The sequence below is a fragment of the Pogoniulus pusillus genome, chromosome 7 (assembly GCF_015220805.1).
Source record: "Pogoniulus pusillus isolate bPogPus1 chromosome 7, bPogPus1.pri, whole genome shotgun sequence".
Classification (NCBI taxonomy): domain Eukaryota; kingdom Metazoa; phylum Chordata; class Aves; order Piciformes; family Lybiidae; genus Pogoniulus; species Pogoniulus pusillus.
Window position 1 is genome coordinate 12,091,286 of NC_087270.1, and position 24,582 is coordinate 12,115,867.

A 24,582-nucleotide genomic window follows, 5' to 3' on the forward strand; every position below is an offset into this window, starting at 1 on the left:
GGATTTGAAAGAATCTTTTTTCTCTGTGCCAACAGTTTAAGCTGGCTTCAGTGTATTTGCCTTTAGCATTCACATCTGCCCTGCCAGCGCAGAGAGAAGTTTGCATTTTCTTTACTACAGGCAGTTCTGAGGACGGTGCAAGAAAATGATGCCAGGTAAAGAAAAAGGAAGAAAAGTGCTGTAATAGTAAAAAGTACATTGATAGCTTTCTGTATCTCTGACATGCACCTTCTACTGCAGGGAGTTTTATCTCTTCTATTTTCTTTGCTCTGAAAGGCCATGAAATACCTAAACACAAAGAGGAGAAGAGCTATATACAAGAACATCATTGAAACACTGCGATGACAAAGCTTCTTGGAAGAGCAGAAGAAAAGTCTCAAGGGGCTAGAAGACCTGAAACACATTGGAAGGAAATTTTGTTTTCCCCATTTTTTATAGAAATTATTCTTCAACCTTCCCCCTCACACACTTTTTTTCCCCAAAAAACATACTTGCATAAGGACAGTTTCCTGCTTCCATCCTTTCAGTTCTGCAGATATGCACATGCAGTGCAGATAGATGTATAGTTGGCATGGAGCTCGTGAAATGCAATACAGGAAAAGCAATCTGTGGATGGTTAGACAAAGTGCTTATAGTGTGCTGACCTGGCTGTGCTAGGTTTGTGTTTGGACTTCCTGATCTGAAAGGTCTTTTCCAACCTAAATGATTCTATGAATTTCTAATTGTACAGCCTTCTTTGTGAGGGAACTGAAAACCATAAGCTGGAAAACAAGGATTTGAAAAAGCAGTTAACATTTTCACCTTTGCCACAGAAATATTGCAAGTTCATACTAACATATGGACATCAGGAAGAAGTTCTTTGCTATCTGGGTGGTGGAACACTGGAACAGGTTGCCCAGGGAGGTGGTGGAAGCCTCACCTCTGAAGATACTCAAAGTCAGGCTTCATGGGGCTCTAAGCAACCTGGAGACATCCTTACTTACTGACAGGGGTTGGACTAGATGACCTTTAAAGGTCCCTTCTAACCCAATGCATTCTATGATTCTATATACTGACTTGTTTTGCAAAGTACAGATACCATTCCCACCCTTGTGTGTGCAATACTTCACTGAAGGTTATCTTATTCCAGGACTAAGTCCTCACTCAGAATCCTTTTACTGAAATTTAGCCATCATTTGAATAGCAATCAGACAAGTTGCACCCCACTGCAGTAAAGGCCAGTTATTTGTGCCTCATGAAGCACATATGGGCCAATGACCAACAGATCTTCCTTGTATTCAAAGCATCTGCTGAACTAAGTATCTCTTTAAAACACGCTGTCATTTGGATTGAAGTTCATTTTGAGACAAACAACCTCCATGCAATATACTGGCACTATTTTAGGCATACCTAATTAATTGACCTTTTTAGGAGTTGGCCATCAAATTCCTTTTAGCAGTGAAAGTAGTGGGATTATTTATACAGTTAAGCAAATAAAAAGGTTTTGCAGTGAGAAGATAAAGGCAAAGGCAACTACAGACAATTCAAGAGACTTAAGTCTGTTAGATTTAAAAGGGAAGATGCTGTTTCAGCATGCCAGACATGTTATAGAGCTTTTTTTTTCCCTGAAGCAGGAACACAAAGGTTGAAGTGACCATACAAAATCCCCTGGGAAAAAAAAAAGGTGGAGTGAACACTTGTGGCTGCCTGAAAGGAAACAGGGAAATCAATGAAAGAGAGGGGAAAGGAAAAACTATAGCCAGGTAATCTGTCAAGGAAGAGAGGCAACACTACACAGACTTTGCAGAACTTACAGGCAAAGAATCAAAATTCAGGTAAGAGCTAGGAATAAGGGTTTCTTGACTTTTTAACCCTTTCCTGGTTGCATCTCTGAATGAGCAAGAGAAAGAAGATGCCTTGAAGAAATTCAACCCTGAATCACTGGCCATAGGTTCTTAGATGAAGGGACATTTTTTCTGATGTCAAAATGCAGCTGCCTTTATTTTGTCATGCCACCTGGAAGGAAAAAAGCACGGCCACGGGATTCAGATTAAGAGCTGTGACACTATTCCTGGCTGCAAAAGGAGGACAACACAGGCTCATCGTGGAGGCCTGTAAATTGTCAAAAGCTTTCCACCATTTATCACACTAAAACGTGGATTGGTTCTTCAGACTTTCTGGTTTCAGGACACAATCCTGAGCAAGAATTCCCTTTTCTTCCTTATTAGAAAAATTAGCAAGGGACACAATATATATCCAGGAGCCAAGGAACCACACTGCTAATGTTTCCAGCTGACCTTCCACTCTGTTATCTAAGCAGGTGTAAGTACAGGTTGGAAAGGATGACTTTATCATGGAAAGCAGAACCTACATTCGGTTCCTCGAGCACAAAGGAAATACCTGCATTAGAAAAAGGCATCTTTGTGGTTCAGTAAAGTGTGAAGCTTTCTGAGCAGTGCCAGGACAGTCATGGAAAGGTGGTAGAGACCCATGGTGACCCATTCCCAGGATAAAATGTGAAAAAAGGTCTTAAGGGGAACCCAAACATTTTATTTTCTTCCAGGATACCATCTGGGAAAGCCCACAAGACTTTCAGAACTAAGTGATATGTTCCAATGCCCAAAGTTGCATTTCCACTGAAGCCAACGGCAACACTTCAGCCAGTTTTGGTGGTTATAAAATCCAGATGTGCCTGTTGCTGCAGGAGATAGTGCTACATAATTCTTCACTAGGAGACATCAGAACAGATCTGTTAAGATGTTTCATTGCTCATCTGCCATTGAACTAAGCAGAGGCAGGCAGTGTAACAATACTCTTCTGCAGTAGCTAAACCAGATTAGATGACTGAAATCTCAAATTCAATGCATGAATTCCTATGATTAACTGATAACTCTAATCACTTAAACTGGTTGTAATACACTCTTAATTCAAGCAGTAGCCTCAAACATACAATGAATTTTTCATCCAAGGTTAGAGTTATCTACTCCTATCTATTTTCTTGGTTTAGCTTTTGCCACCTGAAGAAAACTCAGAAGAGCAAACACAGAGAATCTGTGGGAGTTATGCATTTATTTAGACACATCTGTGTTTTAAAGCTTATTGCTCTGTTAACTCTATTAGTCTTTATTTATCTCCTAGTCTACATAGTTCAGACACCTATCCTGGTTTTCATGGCACTTATACTTTCACTAAAATCTGTAAAGGAACTCTCCATCTATCTTGGAGATGCACAACTTTTCTTAAAAACAACAGTCTAGGCTTCACCAGAGAAGAACAACTTTTTATCTCGGTGACAGAAATCCCAGCTGACAGCCCTGTTTATGCTACAGCAAATAATGACTGCTGACAGTCTCAAGGACCACCCGGTGGGTTATTTACATTTGAAACATTTGAAATCAACTCTGTTTAGATAATGTTTCAATTTTGCATCTGGCTTGCCTGCACATGCTGCTTGCTCACTGTATTGCAGCTAGTACATCTCACTGGAACTGTAATCAATAATGCCCAAGTTTCATACTGTCAGCCAGGATCTATTAACGTGCAACTGCTGGGTTTTATGTTAAACATTTTCTTCATTTGGATCTTGGAGCTCAGTTGTTAATAGAGAACTCTTCATGTTTAAGAAAGTTGGCATTTTTAAAATGCAGATTAACAACATTTAGGCTTCTTATTCTGACATTACCCTCAGGGGAAGTATATAAATATCATTTTTTAATATCATAACATGTAAAAGTAAGATATTCCAGGCTACCTGAGGTCCATAGGCTTGGTATGTACATTGTTGTTAGAAGCCATCAACAACTGATATTGTTTAATTAGGAGCCCTAGATTAAAACCATCTATAGAGCAATGCATGATGTCAGCAATTTTAAGAAATAACTTTGCATGAGATCTCTATTTTCTTCAGCCCAGGAAGTTCTCTTGTCATCTTACTATCTTCCAGCTTTGTTTTACCAAGAATATTTCTACACTGAGCCAAAGAGGAAGAACTGAAAGGGGATTTTCAATACTCCAAATACAAAGTTGGACGGATACATATTTTCATCCAGCATTTGTCTTAGTACCAAAAAAGGCAACGATGAAATAAGCAGATAGCTTGAGTGTGTCAAAACTAGCAACTAAGATTAATACACCATATTAATTCCTATTGCACAAGTAGATAGGAACTTCTACTGCTGCTAATTATCCTCCTCTGTCTTAGATTTTCCATTCTTCACTCACAGAGGCAGTGATCCATAGTTTCAGTTCACGTGCCACTTCAGAAACGTTTTTAGCAGGATTTGCTTAATGTAGTAGGTCATGAAGGAAAAAAAATCATACTTGTTTCTGAAATGCAAGAGTATTTAGATGGAGAGATCGTCCTGAAGGGCTTCCAACAACATGTTTCAAGGAACAAGTTAACATTCTCTACTGCAGACTCCTCAAGCACTCTTTCATTCTTTACTGATGGCTTTGGAAAAACAGGTCACTAACTTGAGAGGACCCCTAAATGTACCTGAGCAGGTACCTGAAAGCAGATGGCACAGATCTGGCAACATAGCAAAAATGCTCTTTGGATGGTGCTGCATAGCCTTCTCCTTCAGTTTTGGTGCTGGTTTTCTTAAATCAGGAGTGCAGCAACAAGTGCTGTTCTACAGAGTGGGACTTCTGTGCACTAGAAGAGAACAGGCATGCTACAAGAGGAAAATGCTTGACTTCACGAAATACTCTAACTTATGCCAAGGTAATGTTCCAGACCCTAAAAAGTAAAAGGAGAAAACAGATTTAGGACCTTACTTTTTAAATATAGCAGTTGTGGGTTTTGGTTGTTTGTGAGGGGTTTTGTGTTTGCTTTTTATGTTGTTCAAAGAGCAATTACGACCAGGAATCTTCAAGAAGTCTGTTAGCTTTGGCTGCCACATTCATGACCAGACTCCAGAGGACCTATCAGAAAATCTACAGTGGTTTAGCCTAAAGAGGAGGCTTCAGGGACAACTGGAGCCTTCCAGTACTTGAAAGGGCCCTACAGGACTCTTTCTCAGTGATTGTTGTGGTGGTTTAGGCTGTTACCCGCCCCCCCACACTTTTGGAATTGCCCCAGCTAACTCAGACGGGCTCTGGGAATATAAATGAAGCTATTTATTTACAGCAGCACAATATACAAGCAGCTATTTACAATATATACAGTTATATACAGAAAATACAAAGGAAAAGTAATACAGAAGCACAACTACCCTCCCAGAAACCTGAGTCCCCAGGAGGGGCTCCCAGCCACCCTAGCACCTCCCCCTGCCCCTCTCAACCTTACCCCAAATCCTGAGAAAGAATAGAGGTGCAGCCAAGAGGTTAAGAAGGAAGGTTAGTGGCAGTGAGGTTAAGGAGATGTGGCTTGATCTGAAGGCAAAAGCAAAGTGAGAGCAAAATGGAGAATGTTATCTAATGTTTTACTTCTTGTTCCCATACTTCTCAGCAAAAACTGTGAGGTAAGGAGACACAGCCATTGTTTTCCTTTTTCAGCCAATTATCTAGTTCTTTTCACCAAAACATTCTAGCCTGCTTCAAACTATCACAATTGTATTGATAGGATGAGGGGTGAGAGAAGGTGGATTTAGATTAGGTATTAGGATGAAATTCTTTACTGTGCAGGAGGTGACACACTGGAACAAGCTGCCTAGGGAGGCTGTGGATACCTCATCCCTGGAAGGGTTCAAGGGTGAGGCTTTGAGCAACATGGTCTAATGGAAGGTGTCCCTACCCATGGAACTACATGACCTACGAGTCTAAGAACCTGCACAGGGGTTTACAAAGGTCAGAGCTGCTTCAGAATGTCATTGTAATTGGCTTGAAACACATGAGATGTTTGGAATGGCTTTTTAAATGACAGAAAAAAGATAACCAGGAGAACACATATAGGTGGTAATATATAGGGAGCAAAGAAGTATCTAGCATGGACTGATGCAAAGTCAGCCACTTTCTGCTAGGAACGCGAGCTGGCAGAAAGCTCCATTGAGAGAATGCACTGCTTGAGAGTGCGATGGCCATAGAGGAAAACACTGACTGGACTGTTTTCAGAGGCACAGAAACACATCAGTAACTTCTGTCTCATACTGTAATTTGAGCAGCAGCCTGGCACCTAAGTAAAGTCAGCACAGTAATGCCAATTTTAAGTAGATGCAGCACTGGTTAACATTCAGAGTCTCCCTCCAAGCTACAAAAAGAATCCCCATGATGTAAAAATCAGCTGCAGGAGGCCCAAAGATTTTCAGTGTTTCCAGAAGGAAACAAGGAGTTAGCCTGAAAGGCATGAAATCAGATATGCAAAAGCAGTGATCCAAAACACATCAAATACAATCTTTGACTGTGAATTTTTAAAGCAGCTTGTCCAGGTACACGTTTGTAAGAAACTGATGGCTGACAAGAAAGCAATTAGAGTAAGAGACTGATGTTTTGACTTTCTGGCTTAACTGTGGCCCTAATTTTGACATCAACTACAACAGACGGAAACTTGGAGCATTAAAATCCAAGACATGTTAAAGGGAATACCAAGCTGAGAGCAAGTAATAGCCTGGAACAGGTTTTAAAAGGTAATAGCCAGATCTAGTTTCCACCAAAAATGACCACCACAGAATACATAACTCAAACTAAACCCACTGTTTAAACAGACATCTCTTCTTAAAACAAGCTAAATTTGCTCCAAATTCCTGCAGTTGATAAAATCTTCCAGAATGGCACCTATTTAAGTGACTTGGTACTTGAGTAATCAAAAGTGTCTCCCAAGCAGCTGGAACTGCCAATCTATGACAATACTTCTGCATCCAGCTGCTTTATTTACTGCCCTTGACAGCATTATCCAAGTTTATTGTGAGGCATAACTCACATTTAATTGTGTGAAAACTAGAGTCTAAAAAATGATTTAAAACCTAGGGAGAAAAGGATCTGAGTTTGCATTAAAATGTCTGAAAGGCTAAAGCACATTGCCAATGTGTAAACTGGGCATTCAGAAACTCCGAGTTCTAATGATGTGTGTTGTGAGACCATGTCTCTGATCTGACAGGACAACCTGCACTTAGAGGAAGGACACAGCTGGCTTTGGTAACCTAAATTATCAACAAGTCTTCCCCCCCCCCGCCCAAGTCCACTGTGCTACTATTTAGAATAGTGATTTGCAGTACTCAGGTGTTTAGAGGGAGGTCACAGGAAGTTTAGTTGTCCTGGACACTGTCACAGTCCTCAAGCATCTAGAGAGGGGCCAAGGAGGCCAATGGCATCCTAGGTTCCACCAACAACAGTGTGGCCAGTAGGTTGAGGGAGGTTCCTCTCCCCATCTACTTGGCCTTAATGAAGTCACATCGGGAGTATTGCACCCAGTTCTGGGCTCTCCAGTTCAGGAGGGAGAGGGAAGTAATAGGGAAAGTAGAGCATGAGGAAGATACTGAGGAGACTAGAACATGTCTCACAAAGAAAGGCTGAGGGCCTTGGGTCTTTTTAGCCTGGAGAAGACTGAGGGGAGACCTTAACAATGCTTGTGATTAACTCTAGGTGATCCTGCCCTGGCAGAGGGGTTAGATCCTCCAATGCACCCCATTTTGCAATTCTGTGTGACCCTCAAGTTTATATTACCACTACAGACAATGCTGGGTTCAGCAAGAAAGCAGCTTCTTGTCTGATGTGCCAGCGATGTTCCTCTCCTCTAGGCACTGCCTGGCTTACTTTCTCTCTCACCTAGACAAATTCTCAAGCCAAAGGCTAGAGGTACCAGTAAGCAGGCGAGGTGCAGTTGCCTCTTCCACAACATGAAACAGAACATGAACTTTGCCAGGTAAAAGGCTGAGGAAGTGTTGAAGAGAGCTCCAAAGCTGGCACTACCAATAAGGTTCTTAAAGGCAGACCCAAAGAGTCCTCTCAGCCATGCAGGTGGCAGAATTCCTCCACAGTCTGTAGTTACCAGAATCTCTCTATCTACTGTTTAAAAAGAGATTTAGGTAAAGAATTATAGGGTAGAGCACAGATGTGGAGGAACACATGGACATCAACCTAGTGTTAGGGATAGCATGCACTAGCTCATACACTCCTGACATTTAAGGAACTATTTGTACTTCATTTTAGATGAAATTAACCAAAACTTTTTCCAAAGAATGAAACATTCTATTTCTATTTATTTGTCTTACATTAGTTATGGCATGGGAAAAGCCCCAAAGGTTTTCATAGCAGCATTTCTAATTCAATTAAGAGCAAGAACCAATTAAAAACTCACAAATTATTTCCCATGAACTTTTAGACAGAAGTGTTGGATAAATTTAGATTCCCAGTGAAACCTAATTTGATTTTAAAATGTTCTAGCCAAGTTTTACAGAAGTAGATGCCTATAGGTAGGATGCTCTGTCTATATTTTGGGTCACACAGAAGAAAACTGAAGTTCTGTTCATCCGAGCACCCACAGTGACTCGACATAAACAGCTGCAGTTCATCTCCCTTTAGGTAAGGCAATTCACAAAGGCTACACAAGTGTCTATTTTTGTCTCCTTTACGATTCTATGGGCATAAGCTATGTACAGAATTGGTGGAAGCATACGAAATATGGACTTAAGACTGTAAATTTTGGTACAACTTGTAGAAGTCTCTTCAAAATTTGTGCAAGCATCATTAAGGCTCCTGTAGAAATTTACTGAGCTTTTAAAAGGAGAAAGTCATTTTTCAATAAGCCAGTACTCACTGCTAAAGAATTTCTGCTTTCTATCCTGCTTCCAATTTATTAAGGCAAACAAAACAGAGCATCCTTGCTGAAGGCATGCAGTGAAACTGATCTGGTCTTCATCCAAACAGAACCAAAGTAACCACCCTGAGTGCACCCATACATACAAAAAGAGTGAAAGTGAACAGGAAAGACCATCCCGGTCTAACCAGCACCCACAGATGATGTTGGAGCGGCTACTAACATTCTTCCTAACTAGCCGGGGGGGCCACTAGGCCCCCCCGGCCTTCATCCCCCTCCCTTCACCCGGTGAGAACCACGAGAACTCACCAGCGATAGCAGGAAGAGGATCCTTCTGCCCAGACGGGCACACCTTGGGGCTTCTGCCTTTCCCGGGTCGGATTAAATAGGGGAATAGGCAGGGAGGTCAAAGTGGCCACACCTGGGGTGGGAGGAGACTCCAGCAGAGCCCAGGTGCGCTGGGTTTAGGGGGGAAAAATGGGCTGGGTAGGGTGGAAAAGGGGCAGATGGGGTGGGCAATGGGGTGGGGGAGACTGGGAGGGACTGGGATCCAGTGGATCCTGCTCTGGTAGGGGGGCTGGACTTATCTTTTAACGGTCTGTGCTAATAGCTGTACACCGTTTCTGTTTTAACAACTAGCTGATAAACTGCCTGTAAAAAAGAAAAGATGTCTTTCAGTTTACACCCTGCATTTTGCTGCTATCAGTATCAATTGAGTACTTCGGTTTTTAAACTGGTCTCCATGGTTTGAAGATAAACTTTAAAACATGCCATCCTGTCTCCTTTTCAAAAGCCAAATACTTAATTACACAGAGTGCTGGCAGACGGTTGCCTAACAACACTGAACATTTTGGAAGCATGGGACTGTCAGACATCACTCCACCCTTGCAAACATTATGTAAGACTTGGTGCATTTCATAATCCTGGGCGGGGTTCTGGTTTTTTTCAACGGGTTCTCCTTGCAAAGCTATCAGACCTGTCGTCAGCTCATGGAAATGCTGCTAAGTACCAACATAAAGCAGGCATTGGAAGATGCATTCTCTGGAAAGGGTGGATTTGAAGGACCTAAGCTCTCATGTGACTCGACATCAGTAGAACACAGGAGGAGAGTGAGTCTTGATCTAGAAGCTGACGAAGTGCAGTAGGTTTGGGCTGGGCTGAGCTGGGGTTAATTCTCCTCCAAACATCTTTCTCCTGCTGCCTTTTGCAGTGCTGCAGCCGAGCGTGGCTAACTCACCAGCGTTTGGGCTACTGCCGGGCTGAGCACCCTGGCTGGGCTTGCTCCAACATCTCCCTGCCCCGAGGTTCTGAGAGGACACGGCCGAATCAGCTGAGCCAGACTGGCCAAAGGGATATTCCATGTCATACGACATCAGCTCAAGCATAAGAATGAAGTGAAAGAAGGAAGATGGTGTCTGTTCTCTGCAAGCAACCACTAAGCAGAGAGAGCCCTGCTTCCCAAGGCTGCATATAGTCTGCTGATGGGCAGCAGAGATCGGCATCTCTCGCCCTGCTTCTGCTTCCGCGCGCCCTATTGCTTTGCTTCTTGTCACTATTAAATTGTCTCTATCTTGTGCCTGGCTTTTGTTTTATTTCCCCTTCTCCCCTGTCTGTAGGGGAGGGATAGAGAGGCTTTGGTGGGCAGCTGACCCTCAGTCAGGGCCAAACCAGGAGACTGTATGCACTAGGAACTTCCTGTGAGCTGAACTCTTGCTGGACAGACTTTGGTAGAGGATCTTGGTGCCATCCATACATCTTCTCCAGTAAGCTTCTATTGTGGAAAAAGAGAACTTAATTGATGACGATGGATTGGATAGTGAACAGCCTTCTGAGGAAGAACTTGCATGCACTGAACAAACTCAGACCAGAGGGACATCACTTCTCCAGAAGTGTCCTCCTACAGGTGATGGAGGGAGCTTAGGAACTAATTCAAATTAAGGTTTGAAAATAGGAGTGTGGGAAAATACAGCTTAAGGAGACTATGGAAACTGCAGAAAGAGGAACCAGACTTCTTTGTCCAGCTGTAAGCAATGGAAGCTATCACAAATGAAACTAGATGTTAAGGCTTTAATCACCTCAGATTTACTTTAAAAATGTTAATTCTCTAAACTATTATGAGGAGTATCTCTGAAATCGAGCAAGACCCAAACTCATGAGGAGGCTGAGAAAAATTGAACTTTTCATTCTTTTTGTCCTTCAGTTGTGAAGGATAACCTCCACTCCTTATTAGATGGAGAGGGGAACATAGTGACAAAGCATGAGGAAAAGGCAGAGGTACTTAACACCTTCTTTGTCTCACTCTTCAATAGTGGGACAGGTTGTCTCCGGGACAGCTGGACTCCTGAGCTGACAGATGGAGTCAGGGACCAGTATAGTCCCCCTGTAATCCAGGAGGAAGAAGTTAGGGACCTGCTGAGACACTTGGATCCTCACAAGTCCATGGGACCGGATGGGATCCATCCTAGGGTGCTGAGGGAGCTGGCAGCTGAGCTGATCACACTGCTCTCCATCATATATCAACAGTCCTGGCTCACTGGAGAGGTCCCTGGAGACTGGAAGCTGCCAATGTGATGCCCACCCACAAGAAGGGCTGGAAGGAGGAACTGGGAAATTCCAAACCTGTCAGCCTGACCTCAGTGCCAGGCAAGGGCACGGAACAGGTCATCTTGAGTGCCATCACACAGCACCTACAGGATGGCCAAGGGATCAGGCCCAGCCAGCATGGGTTTAGGAAGGTCCTGCCTGACCAACCTGATCTGCTTTTATGGTCAGGTTCCTGCCTGGTGAATGTGGGGCAGGCTGTGGATGGAGTCTGCCTGGACTTCAGCAAAGCCTTTGACACCATCTGCCAGATGGACAGATTTCACTCTGATACGGGTCAAGAACTCGCTAGAGGGTCGGGCCCAGTTGGCAGCTGTCACTAGTGGTGTGCCCCAAGAGTCAGTGCTGGGCCCGGTCCTGTTCAACATCTTTACTGATGATCTGGACAAGGGGATTGAGCCCAGCATCAGTAAATTTGCAGATGACACCAAGCTAGGAGCAGCTGTGGAGCTGTTGGAAGGTAGGAGAGCCCTGCAGAGGGACCTGGCCAGGCTGGATGGGTGGGCAGAGGCCAACGAGAGAAGATTTAACAAGACTAAGTGCAGGGTTCTACACTTTGGCCACAACAACCCCAAGCAGCACTACAGGATGGGGATAGAGTTCCTGGAAAGCAGCCAGGCAGAGAGGGACCTGGGGGTACTGGTAGATAGTAGGCTGAAGATGAGCCAGAAGTGTGCTCAGGTGGGTGGGAGAGCCAATGGCATCCTGGCCTGGATCAGGAACAGTGTGGCCAGTAGGACAAGGGAGGTTATTCTTCCCCTGTACTCAGCACTGCTTAGACCACACCTTGAGTGCTGTGTCCAGTTCTGGGCTCCTCAATTCAAGAGAGATGTTGAAGTACTGGAAGGTGTCCACAGGAGGGCGACAAAGCTGGTGAGGGGCCTGGAGCACAGCCCTGTACGGAGAGGCAGAGGGAGCTGGGGAGTGTGCAGCCTGCAGAAGAGGAGGCTCAGGGCAGAGCTTATTGCTGTCTCCAACTACCTGAAGGGAGTCTGTAGCCAGGTGGGGTTGGTCTCTTATTTCAGCAACCAGCAACAGAACAAAGGGGACTCAGTCTCAAGTTGTGCTGGATGTTAGGAGAAAGTTGTTGCCAGAGAGTGATTGGCATTGAAATGGGCTGCCCAGGGAGGTGGTGGAGTTGCTGAACTGGAGGTGCTGAAGCCAAGCCTGGCTGGGGCACTTAGTGCCATGGTCTGGTTGATTGGCCAGGGCTGGGTGCTAGGTTGGACTGGATGAGCTGGGAGGTCTCTTCCAGCCTGGTTGGTTCTATGAATTATGCAAGCATGGAAGATGCACTGAAATGCTTGTTACAGACAAATCATCTGATGTTCTATGAAAGGCCAGAGCTGGTGAAAAGCTTCCTGCAAAACTACCATCGCTATGTGTCCATGTGTTGAAAGCACAAAACAAGGAAGTACAAAATAATATTACTTATAAACATGGACATGGTATGGATACCTACTGACTTGGTCCTATAGGCATCTATCCTCCCAACCTCTCACTAAAAACTGGATGCCAGGCACTTCACAACTAGTCAGTACTAAATACTTTGTGCTAGAGGCACCACCTTCTTTAGAATCTTCTGATTTTTCTGGATTTGGGCAGGCATCCTGTAGCAAAGGAACATGCACATGGACTTTCTTCAGCAGAAAACCTCTCATACCAGAACAGAAGCGTATCTTGGGTGACTATTTCTCTTGGCTTTTGTTCCTACACCTACTGCAGAGAACCTGCTATATAACTACAGATCTCTTAGCTGTCCAAATCTGTAAAGCGTTTCTACTGTAAATACATCTTTGGAATTGGGCTAAGCCTGTGATGTAGAATCAGGTTCTGTAGTGGTTCAATGTGGGTTTTCCTGATAACTTATGGTTTTTTTGGCATTAGGCTGATCCACCAAATCTTTTCTTTCCCATATGACATTTAGATGAAGAAAGACAAGTTCCAGGTCCAAGATATGCATTCCATTTAATACTTCCTCCTCAAAATGCAGTTTGGATTTAGTGATTAATCCATGCTACCCTGAAGAGTCTACAGACTACCATGGATACTTAGGCAACCCCAATTTTTTTTATTAACTCAGCTAAGGCAATCCAAGAAAGTGAATTTATATAAACAATTAAAGGATTTTACTCTCTAAGTTCATAAATTCTGACAGTTTCACAGAAGAAGACACTTGAGAAGGTTTAACAACCCCACACAAAGGCAAGTACACTGGCTGGAAAAACCAGCTACCATTATGGAAATGACTAATGAAGTACTACAGCGTAATTCTGCCAGTGGAGGCTTCAGCTTGTGCTGCAGAAGTAAAATGCAGCACCAGGGCATAAAAAATGCAGGAGCACTGTTTTCTTTGTGAACAAGTGGCAGATCTAGCGTCTGGGTCTATGATAATATTATTAATCCTATTCAGTGAGTCTTGATATTGGTTAATCTCCTATTTTCTTGCTTAGTAAGCAATACATGCAATTTATGAATCATAGAACCATACAATGGTAGGAGTTGTAAGGGGCCTCTGAAGATCATCTAGTCCAACTTCCCTGCCAAAGCAGGATCACCTAGAGCAGGCCATGGAGGAACATATCTACGCAGGTTTTGGAAGTCTCTAGGGAAGAAGGCTCCACAAACTCTCTGGGCAGCCTGGTACAGTGCTCCAGCATCCTCACAGTGAAAAAAAAAAACCCTTTCCTCATGTTGAAGTGGAACTATGAAAGACAGGCAAACACAAATTTTGCTTCCTCACCACACACTGGCAGCTGCTACACCTGTATTTCTAAAGGCCTGTGTTAGCATTCCCACTGCAGTGACGTTCTGTTTTGTAAGCCTCTCCTGCTGGTTGGGAAACACCTTCTAGAGAAGATACCTGCAAGGAATACGGATTCATTTTCTGGTGGTATCTGTTTGCAGACACACCATCTGCATCTGTCCTGTGCATCACACAAATAATATAAAGGATTTTAACTGCAAGGTAGCAAATGCATTTAATTGCATGTCTTCTGTCTCATTTTGAATTCATTCAGTAAAAGTGGGGTCTAGTCTAAAAGAAATCCAGAAGGGAATGAATTTCTCATGGTGACATCTTCCTCTACACTAGGCTTAAACTTGTTGTTCATGACGGGATAACTTAAAGCTAAACTGCACCTGATAGATTATGGAATTGTAGAATTGTTGCAGTTGGAAAAGACCTCTCATATCATCAAGTCCAACCATCCACCCAACACCACCATGGCCACTGAACTATATCCTAAAGTGCCACGGTCCACACATTCTTTGAATGTCTCCAGGGATGGTGACTCCACCACCTCCCTGGACAGCCTCTTCCAGTGCCTGACCACTCCTTTAGCAGAAGTCTTTCGGTGAATAACTTTTTTCTAATATCAAATCTAAACCTCCCCCAGCACAATTTCAGCCATTGCCTCTCATCCTATCACCTGGTACTAAGGAGAAGAGACTGACCTCAGTTTCACTACAACCTCCTTTCATGGAATTGTAAAGAGCAAGAAGGTCTCCCCTCAGACTCCTCTTCTCTAGACTAAACAACCAGTTACCTCAGTTCCTCATAAGACTTGTTCTCTAGGCCCTTCACCAGCTTCACTGACCTTCTATGGCCACACTGCAGCAACTCAATGTCCTTCCTTAGTAGACCATAACATCAAGTAACTCCAACTTGGTTTCTGGAAAGATCACACATGCTAACTTCCCATCTGATGCTCATGATACTGTTGGAAGAAGGAAGAACTTAATGAAATACATTTTCAAGTGGGAAAAGCAGACACTGAAGAAACATCATTATCATTTTGGCATTAACTCCATACCAGAGGTAAATTCAGCATATCCAGGAATGAGAAGGAAGCTAAACTTGAAGCCTCATTCTCACCTCTGCCCTGACTTGTCAGGTCAATTTCCAAGGAAAATCTTTAAAATGAAAACAGTTTACAAGAATACTCAAAATCTGAGAATGACTGTGCTATACACTACAACTACAGGAGTATCTTCCCTGTTAATAATTTACTCTATTTGCTCTGTAATTTACTTCATGCTAATCTTTCCAAAAACTTAAACTGCAAAACCTTGAATGGGAAGAAGCAGGAAGAGTTATGCAAGCTCACTTGTGAACCAGGCAGAGATTTCTCTTTCTTAACTCCCTTTTCTGGAGTAAGTTCCCACAGGAATCGAGGCACACCACAGATCTATGTATTTTCTGGGAGACACTAGCCATGCGTTTTATTAAACAGACTTCCAGAAGTGCTTGAGTTCTTCAAAGATAAGGGCAATTTAAGACAAGCCATCAGAGAAGCTAAACTGTTACAAAATTGTTTAAAAATAGTCTTGTATGTCTAACAAGGACAAATACTGGGGACCAGACCTAAAGCAGATTCCAGTCCCTAAAGTAATTTTCAAAGGCAGTTTATTCTACCATACCTGCAAAAAAGTGAATGACTCCAACTAAAAAATGGTTTGAAGCAAATCTGAGAGTATTTATTAGAGAAAGAGACCAGAAATTGTAGTGTAATAGGAATTAGTGTTCTTTTCAGCATATTGTGATTTTCCTCATATAAAAAATAAATCCATATTGCAAGACAGGATTGAGACTAGACAGAAGTTGGAGCATATTTTATACAGCAACTTGCTCAAATAGAAAACTTCATCATAAACTGATGTAGTCTTTATTTCAGAAATACCTTCCAGGGAATATTGAGATTTTTCAATGCTTTTCAATGCTGTGTTAAGATAGCCTCGATCACAGATCTTATTTTTACATAATCTGAAAAGTTAAAATATATTTTTCAGTGTAAATATATTATTGTTTTAATTTTTTCTTCCATAGAAACTTAGTTCTTACTTATGGCAACATAATTGGCTGGAAAGATGCCAGTTTGTCCTCCTATTCTTCCTTCCCACCAATCAAACTGGGAATCTGTTTTTGTCGTAACTGTGATTCTGTCTCCGGCTTTGAAAGTCAAGTCACCTGGCTGTTGTCCTTCAAATGAATAAAGTGCTGTCACTTCTACTGGAGTTCTCCAAGAGTTACCTACATTGAAAGAGATTAAGTGAAAAGGAAATTACTAAATCATACACACAGTAAGTCCTTAAACATTCTCAAATCACAGTAAAAAGCAGTGACAAAGATGCCAGAATAATTTATCTGAGCACATAAACCCCTGAAGAAAAACACTCTCCATGTCCCCTACATTACTAGGTAAGTAATTTGGATTCTAGCCTATCAGTTTAGCTAATAAAGTAGTACTCCATACAAAATAGAGATCAGTTGTCTTTCTATATGCCTCATATGGTCAGGGACAGTGGGAACAAAAGTGGTGTGTTGAAGAAAATTTGAGTGCTTCCTGAAAGGTTGCTGAACTGAACAGCTCCACGTCCAGGTTTTAGTTTTGGTAGCTCTTCCTTGTAGTAACATCTTAAAAGAAGCTGCAAAACTGAAAGCAGAGACTTGACTTTTGCTTTCATTTTAAATCAAGCCAGGATATAAGACATTAAACTATTAGCTATCTGCAGCATTTCCCTTCTCTTTCCAAAGGAGTTCCAGTGTCTAGGATTTTGGTGCCCTTCGCACATTACACAAAGCGCACTGGCAGAAAGAACTAGTTCTGTCTGCATGCACTGGGAGCAACTTGGCTTGCAGAGTGGTATTTTAGACCTCATATACAAATGGCTTTTATTTGCTTTCTATTACTCTCTTACATAACCCTTTCAGTCCTTATCTGGGGCTGTATTCATGCCATAAGTCTTATGAACCAGTTTGAAAACAATCTAAAATCTTGGGTGTCACTACCCAGCCTCCATTCTTGTTGACACTTTTTTTAGCCAGCATTTCAGTGTTTACTACTATTGAACTTTTAATCTCAATTAAAATGTTCAACTGGGTAATAAGTACATTTGCTCTCAATGCCTTCAACTGTCAGCTATATGAGGTAGTATGCATTTGTTTAATGTTCACTTAGGAAGCAGTTACATCTCTTGTATGAATGCATCTAAAAGTGACAAATGGGTGGTGCAATGGAATACCAGTTAGGAGGAAATGATAAAGACATTTACACAGTCAGGTGGAGAGATTTCAGGATACATTGCTCATGTGGACATGATGGCTGTACAGATTAAAGGCTGATTGCTGCCAAAAGGGAAAAACCTTTTAATCTACACATTGTGTACAGAGAGATAGAAATGAAGATGAGACTAGCACTGATACAAATTCTGGGGGTTTTGGCCGTCGGTTTGCAATGCTTGACACACATAACTTTTCTTGTAGTTACTTTTATCACTTCAAAAGAAAGAGGAAAAGTTATTTTAAAAGCATTTTCCAGCTTTATTCCTTCCAGGAGTTTCATGACAATTCCTGCTTAACCTTTCCTACTTGCAGTCCTTTCCATACCATAGTTTCATTTAATTACTCATAAAGTTTCTAATCGCTGTGCTTTAATTCTCTATTTTGGGGGCATACACTAGATAAAATGCAGATTTACTGCCTTCAGATTGCAGCATCCCACACTTTGCACTTACATGGATCATCCTAACGAATAAGTATCTTAAATGAAGGCAGTGTTATGAAATCTAACACATATAATTATAAGAAGGAGCTATTTTGTGTTCTTCTTTCCTCTTTTCACTTTTATATGGAAGAGTTTTAAGTAAAATGATGATAGTCAACATACAGATTGCTGTTTAAATCTACTGAAACCACATTTGCAGCTCACACAAGATGGTGCTACAGTGCTACTACATACAGCATCATTGAGATTGGTGAGTATGCACACTGGAATAAAACCATAATATTCTATTGTGGAAAAATCTTTAATTACTGGCATCTGAATACACACAACACATTTCTACAAGCACAGTGGTCAGCACAGAAATGTAGACATTGTGTCTGAAGATGCATTAGTGCAGCAGCCAGCACACATGTTCACTGATCTAGCATACGTGGGTCTGGCATCTGCTGGGTAACAGACTGCTCTGACCACGACATTCTTTCATTTTTACTCATCTTTACACACCATAATTATCTGAACTTTTTGCCAAGGACTACTGCTATGGCTTAAGGACTTGATGAGGTATAAACTAGAGTGAATTTACAGCCTCTTGGGTGTGCTGCACTACCAGCCAGAGAGTGATGAGTGTGATAAAACTATCTTTAATTTCAGCACATTTACAGTGGAATCAAAGTATTCTCCAGAAGGCTGCTATAAAGCAGACACACTGGCTACATTTCTAGGAATCAGATGAAGAGTGCCAGAGCCTTTCTTTGACTTTGAGGTCAACCAGCATAGACTGGCCACATACACACTAATAAATGCTCACCACTGAAAGAGGAAAGCCGCAATTGAACTACCTACTTATTTCTATGCTGGTGTAACTCCTAAACAATACCTGTGAACCATCTGGGAAAGTGCTAGCTGAGAGCAGCACCAAGGAACAATATAACCAGATATGACCAGCTGGCCTGCCTGCTGGACATGGGGCAGGCTGTGCATGTAGTCTCCCTGGACTTCTGCACGGCCTTTGACACTGCCATAGCAAGCTCCTGGCCAAGCTGGCAGCCCATGGCTTGGACAGGGGCACTCTGTGCTGGGTCAAGAACTGGCTGGAGGGCTGGGTCCAGAGAGTGGTGGTGAATGGAGCCACATCCAGTTGGCAGCTGTCACTAGTGGTGTCGCCCAGGGATCAGTGCTGGGCCCAGTCCTTTTTAATATCTTCACTGATGATCTGGACCAGAGAGTTGAGTCCAGCATCAGTCAGTCTGCAGATGATAGCAAGGTGGGAGCATGTGTCCATCTGCTAGAGGGCAGGAGGGCTCTGCAGAGGGACCTGGACAGGCTGGACAGATGGGCACAGTCCAACGCCATGACTTCTAGCAAGGCCAAGTGCCAGGTTCTGTGCTTTGGCCACAACAGCCCCATGCAGTGCTACAGGCTGGGGACAGAGTAGCTGAGAGCAGCCAGGCAGAGAGGGAGCTGGGGGTGCTGGTGGACAATCGACTGAACTCGGCCCAGGTGGCCAAGAAGGCCAAGGGCATCCTGGGCTGGCTCAGGAGTGGTGTGGCCAGCAGGACCAGGGCAGTCCTTCTGCCCCTGTACTCAGTGCTGCTCAGGCCACACCTTGAGTGCTGTGTCCAGTTCTGGGCTCCTCAACTCAAGAGAGATGTTGAGGTGCTGGAAGGTGTCCAGAGAAGGGCAGCAAGGCTGGGGAGAGGCCTGGAGCACAGCCCTGTGAGGAGAGGCTGAGGGAGCTGGGGGTGTGCAGCCTGCAAAAGAGGAGGCTCAGGGCAGACCTTATTGACAGCTACAACTACCTGAAAGGAGATTGTAGCCAGGTGGGGTTGGTCTCTTCTGCCAGGCACCCAGCAACAGAACCAGGGGACACAGCCTCAAGCTGTGCCAGGGCAGGTCTAGGCTGGATGTTAGGAAGAAATTCTTCAGGAAAAGAGTGATTGGCATTGGAATGGGCTGCCCAGGGAGGTGATGGAGTCACCATTCCTGGAGGGGGCTGGATGAGGCACTTAGTGCCATGGTTTAGCTAATTAGAAGGGTTAGGTGATAGGTTGAACTTGATGATCTTAGAGGTCTTTTCCAACCTGGTGAATTCTGTGGTTCAGATAGGTAACTGGGTTAGATTGCTTGGACCTGGGCCTTCACACTCTGTGACTTACTAGCAGATGTAACCACTAGTTTCACATTCCAATATAAACTTCTAAAGTATTAGTAAACCCATCGTTTGATTCTAAGACTGATTTTTAGAGAGCAAGCATGTTTCATCATTTTGATTTGAGCTTATTGTACTGTCACAAAAACTAAATACGAGTTGGAGGACAGAACAGTAGGAGCCACCCAAAACTAAATACGAGTTGGAAGACGGAACAGTAGAAACCACCTGCGGGTCCCAAGTTTTCTTTTGCTAGCACAGATGTATTCAGCAGACAGCCACTGAATACCTGATGCTGAAGAGCTTGCATTCCTCAGTAAGCTGTAATGTGCTACTTTTAGTCATTGACACGACAATAAAAATTGAAATGAGTTTGACGTGCTTGAGATTGGTGGTGAAACTGCAACACATTTGCTTTGCAAAACTCACTGACTGCCAGCAGAGAGCCAATGTGACTTTGTGGATCGTGTGTACCTGCAAGTAAACCAACACAAAAACTCTTGCTGCTGCTTTCGAGTTCACCTGAACCAAAGGAAAGTGCCTGAGGGAGCCCCCGGCACGGTTTCCTTTGGGGTTGAACGGCGGTACCATTGTTTCAGCTGGGATGCAATGTATCACTGGAAAGTGTGGTGCAGCCTAGGTGGGGGTACCAATAGTCTTTACCTTACTCCATTTCTACGAGCAACCTGTAGCATGTGGCTGAAAGGCGATGCTGAGCTCATGCCCGCAGCTAGGTCATGTATAAATTAAGCCAGATTAACTGAATTACCTGTTTCACAACTGGATGAATCAGACAAAGCAGATGTTATAAAGTTAAGATTCACTCACTGGGCACTTACTGAGCAATGCCCACTCTCAGGCCTCCTCATTCACTGCGGTTTGTGACAAGCCTAAAGCAACAGTATCTTTGACAACTGGTCTGTTTAAAGACCTAGGACGTCAGTGAAATAAGGAAAGGCAAAGAAAAGATGAAAGGAAGTGCCATACACCACAAACAGAAGAAGAGAGAAGCGATGTCATGGCTTTTATTCCTCACAAGGAGATAAAATATGAGTCAGTGGCAGGTGGGGAAAAGGGAGAAAAGCAGAAGCATATGGTTGCATGTTACACATCAAGACTCTGAAGAAATTAAGTGTTCAGGTCCTGTATGGCAACAAATCATTACAGGTGCTAATGCCAATTAAAAAAGAAAGAAAGGTCCACACAACTCTTATTCAAAAGAAAAAAAACAACAGTAGCCCATCTGTATCCTAAATACTAGAAGTGACAGAAAGGACTTAAGATTGTGCATCACAGCAGTGGAGAGATCAGTTCTTTTTTCAGACTACTGTGCTTCAGTTTCCATTTCTCAGCCATTAATCTAAGAAGGGTTTTATCTCAGCTCCTAGAGCAGAAGAGACATGTGCCTACTTACAAGTTTCATTGAAGTTGTTTCTGGACAAATTACAAACCAAGCGTTTGTTCAGTCTTACCAGTGAAATCTCAAATATCCTATCTACATTAAATTACTAATTTCCTTAATGGCCTTTCTAATTCTGTTTTTAAAATGTAGAGCCACCTCAAAAAAACCCTCAGCATACACAAAACAACTTCAGATGTCACTGAACAGATGTCTGGCAAGGCCTAAATATGCACAGTAGATTTGACATTTTCTATCTACAGGTACTAATCTGCTATAATCAGATAAAAGCACAAATCTTTCTGCACAGATACTTGAAGTATGTCATCGATCCAATTAATCTCCAATAATGTTCATCTAATCAAAGGTCAGGAGACACAACGTTCAGCAAATCATACTCGGAACTCCTAATCCCTTGCCTTAGCTGTTGTTTTGCCTTGGTTTGGGTAAGTAAACAAACCCACCTGTCTTTTCCTACTTTCTGAAAAATGTCTTCTGAAGATTCTCAACACTGACATCTGAAAACATTTCCTTCTTCATAACTAAGAAAGTGGGAATGGACTTTTTGGGGTAACTGAGCTTCACAGATGCCCCCTCTTCACAGCAAACCCCTCTTCTCTGAAGCTACACTTAAATATATTACTTCAGCTAGGTACTTCATCCAGGTTTCCTGTGTTACAAAGCCCTCCATTTGATTCCTGGAATAACTTAATAACTGTGTTCTCCATTAACAGAGAGATGATGACTGGCAAAAAACTAATCTGTAGTCAATACTTGTTTAGACAGGACAAAGCGAAGCTGGCCAGAGATGTTCTGTACAAGGTGCAGTACCCTCAGTTTTGCCCCAAAGCCTCAACAGGTAAGAAATTCATAATCAGCTGCAGGTACTGTAAACACGACACAGAATCAAGAAAAAGGCTCAAATCTTTTGTACCTCTTCTACATGAGCTTGAAATGGACCATCTCAATACAGCTTCCTGTGACTGTGATTATGTCACTACTGAACAGCCTAGCAAACAAAACTGGTGGTTTCATTGGTGGTGGAAACAAATCTGACTACATTTAAAGTTAAAGTTACTATGTAAATTCAGTATGAAACATATTTCACTGGTTTTGAGTTTATGGACTACTAGGGAACATGCTGGATCATCATCTTCATCTGCTGATGGAACGCTTTCTATCTTTGTTTTGGCATGCTCAGCTTTTGCATTAAACAAGTGCCTTTTTTGTCAAGCATCTGTGGATGTATTTGATATCTAGGATATAAAAAACCCCAGCCTCCTGCTTGCAAGAGTCAATTTCGTAACAGTACTTTTGCTGATTACTTTTTGGATGTTTCTGCCTTCTCAAAAAACATCTAAATTTTCTTTGAAACTGAGATAGTCAAATAAACCACACAAATGTCAAGGCTTTTATTGCATTCAAGGCTACACCAATGCAAATAACGCCTGTGCTGAAATGGTACTGCAAAAGCTTGAGATGCAATGCTAAGCATAAATTTCACATTCTGAAAAGTACAGTAATGAGAACTGAGTGCTGGTTTATACAGGTCAAACTGACCACTGAGGAGCAATTCATGATGTTCACAAGCTCCTCCATGATTCCTTTACATGTTCCGAGTTAACATCTCAGTCTGGATACACTTTGTCCATTTTGCTTCTCAAATCCCAGTGCTGTCGAAGTCCCACTAATGTGTTATTGGTAGGTGAGCTACTTGACTTAAGGCTTAGCTATTACCTCAGGCTGGGAAACAAACGACTGTCTCAGAAAAATAAAAGGCAGTAAAGCCAACTTAATTTCATAAGCTTTCTGCCAGCTATTTACGGTTATGTTTTGTGAAATACTGACTGAATTTTTTTTTCAGCCCTGCATTGAGAGAATCTTCCTTGCACTGGGTAAAAAAAGGGTTAAATATAATAGAAGTATTTTGTGGGAGACACACAAAATAGTGTGATTGTAGAGATTACTGAAGCGCTGTGGACAATCCTCACTACCAGTGGTTTTAATTGGGTGAAGAACAGGATTACCAGGAACAGAAAGCCTGTTTTCAAAGGGAAATGAAAATGAGCATCAGAGAATAAAACTCAGATGAAAGAGGTTACTCCTACCAGACAAAAGAATAAGACAGAAACTCATGATACAAAACTGACTTAGATGAAAGCCTTAAAGAAGCTGCAAATCATAATAAAAAGAAAAAAGAAACAGATGTTACAAATGCTGGTAGCTCCTAACAATTTTAATAGGCAGTTTAGCATTTGATAACCTATTTCTATTACATTAACACTAGCGATGCACACACAAGTCTTGTTAACTTGTTGGGTTAAGCAGCTCAGAGGCTGCTGCAGTTTACACTAGGATTTATTCTTGCCACAGTTACTTAGTCTCGTTGCTGTTACATTACAATCAGTACAGTCATTACCTTTGCCTATACTATGGCCTCCATGAGCCTAGAACTTCAAAAGGCATTCAAGAGATGTTCCCTTCCTCTCTCAAATGGTGGCCCAAGCAATTGCACTTCCAGATACAGTATCCCACAGCCCAATCCTGTATCACATGATCAGAGTGCAAACTGGTAGTAGAAGGGCAGATACTCCTACATCAGCATAGAACAGCTTCAGTAAGAGTTAGCAACAGCACAAACCCATAAATGAGAGCCTAAACTCATCAGTGCAAACTCTGCAACTTCCAGCATCCACCCCTTCATGAGGATGAAGTGCCTTGGACTGCCACCCAATCTGTGCTCACATCATGCTTCCCAGGCTTGCACAGCCAATCCTTGCTGAATGCTTATTACATCAGCCTGGCTAAGAGGGACATGGTTATGATAAAGTGCATGAAATGAAACAGCAAATAGTTCTACAATTGTCAGTTAAAATTAAAGTGTGGAATTGACAGTTATTCGTCAGACTTCTATGGATGCCATGCAATGCTATGCAAGCTTTTGGTTCAAGTGAAATATTGGATGTGTAGATGTTCCTTCAAAGGAAAAGATTATAGTAACCACACTGGCAACAGAATCGCCAATGAGAAAGACAAATCCAATGGAATATAACCAGAGAATGCTCAGAATTCTTTGCCCAGATCTTCTCATGAACAGGTAAGAAGTTTACTGAAACTGTTTTGTTTGGGGTTTTTTTTAAGCATTGTTACACCATTTCCAGAACAGTTATTTGTGATACTAATTTAATTTATATTAGTGTTTGCCTTATTGACTTGTTTTTGTGAGGCTTCCTATTTCTTGATAGTTTCCCATGTT

The 24,582-nt window shown here is 42.5% G+C and overlaps 1 protein-coding gene and 2 long non-coding RNA genes across 8 annotated transcripts in view; 1 reads left to right on the forward strand and 2 right to left on the reverse strand.

Annotated features, from left to right (window-relative positions):
• The window catches only part of LOC135176690 (uncharacterized), a 50,418-nt gene extending 41,373 nt beyond the window's left edge, over positions 1 to 9,045 (reverse strand). For 2 of the 3 annotated variants that reach the window (XR_010302778.1, XR_010302780.1), the window contains exon 1: positions 8,981 to 9,045. This is a non-coding gene — a long non-coding RNA (uncharacterized LOC135176690). Of the gene's footprint in view, positions 1 to 228; positions 289 to 8,980 lie in introns of all 3 variants that reach the window. The other variant, XR_010302779.1, reaches the window with a different exon arrangement.
• Positions 9,046 to 9,575: 530 nt separating this feature from the next.
• Positions 9,576 to 10,245, forward strand: LOC135177115 (uncharacterized). The gene is made up of 2 exons (XR_010302918.1): positions 9,576 to 9,780; positions 9,882 to 10,245. It is a non-coding gene; the product is annotated as an uncharacterized LOC135177115 (long non-coding RNA).
• A 5,484-nt stretch (positions 10,246 to 15,729) lies between these two features.
• SH3YL1 (SH3 and SYLF domain containing 1) overlaps positions 15,730 to 24,582 on the reverse strand; it is a 37,748-nt gene continuing 28,895 nt past the window's right edge. For 3 of the 4 annotated variants that reach the window (XM_064145903.1, XM_064145900.1, XM_064145899.1), the window contains exon 10: positions 15,730 to 16,304. In XM_064145903.1, coding sequence (XP_064001973.1) covers positions 16,105 to 16,304 — 200 coding nt within the window. In that variant the 3' untranslated portion in view covers positions 15,730 to 16,104. Of the gene's footprint in view, positions 16,305 to 22,297; positions 23,368 to 24,582 lie in introns of those variants that run through there. The other variant, XM_064145902.1, reaches the window with a different exon arrangement.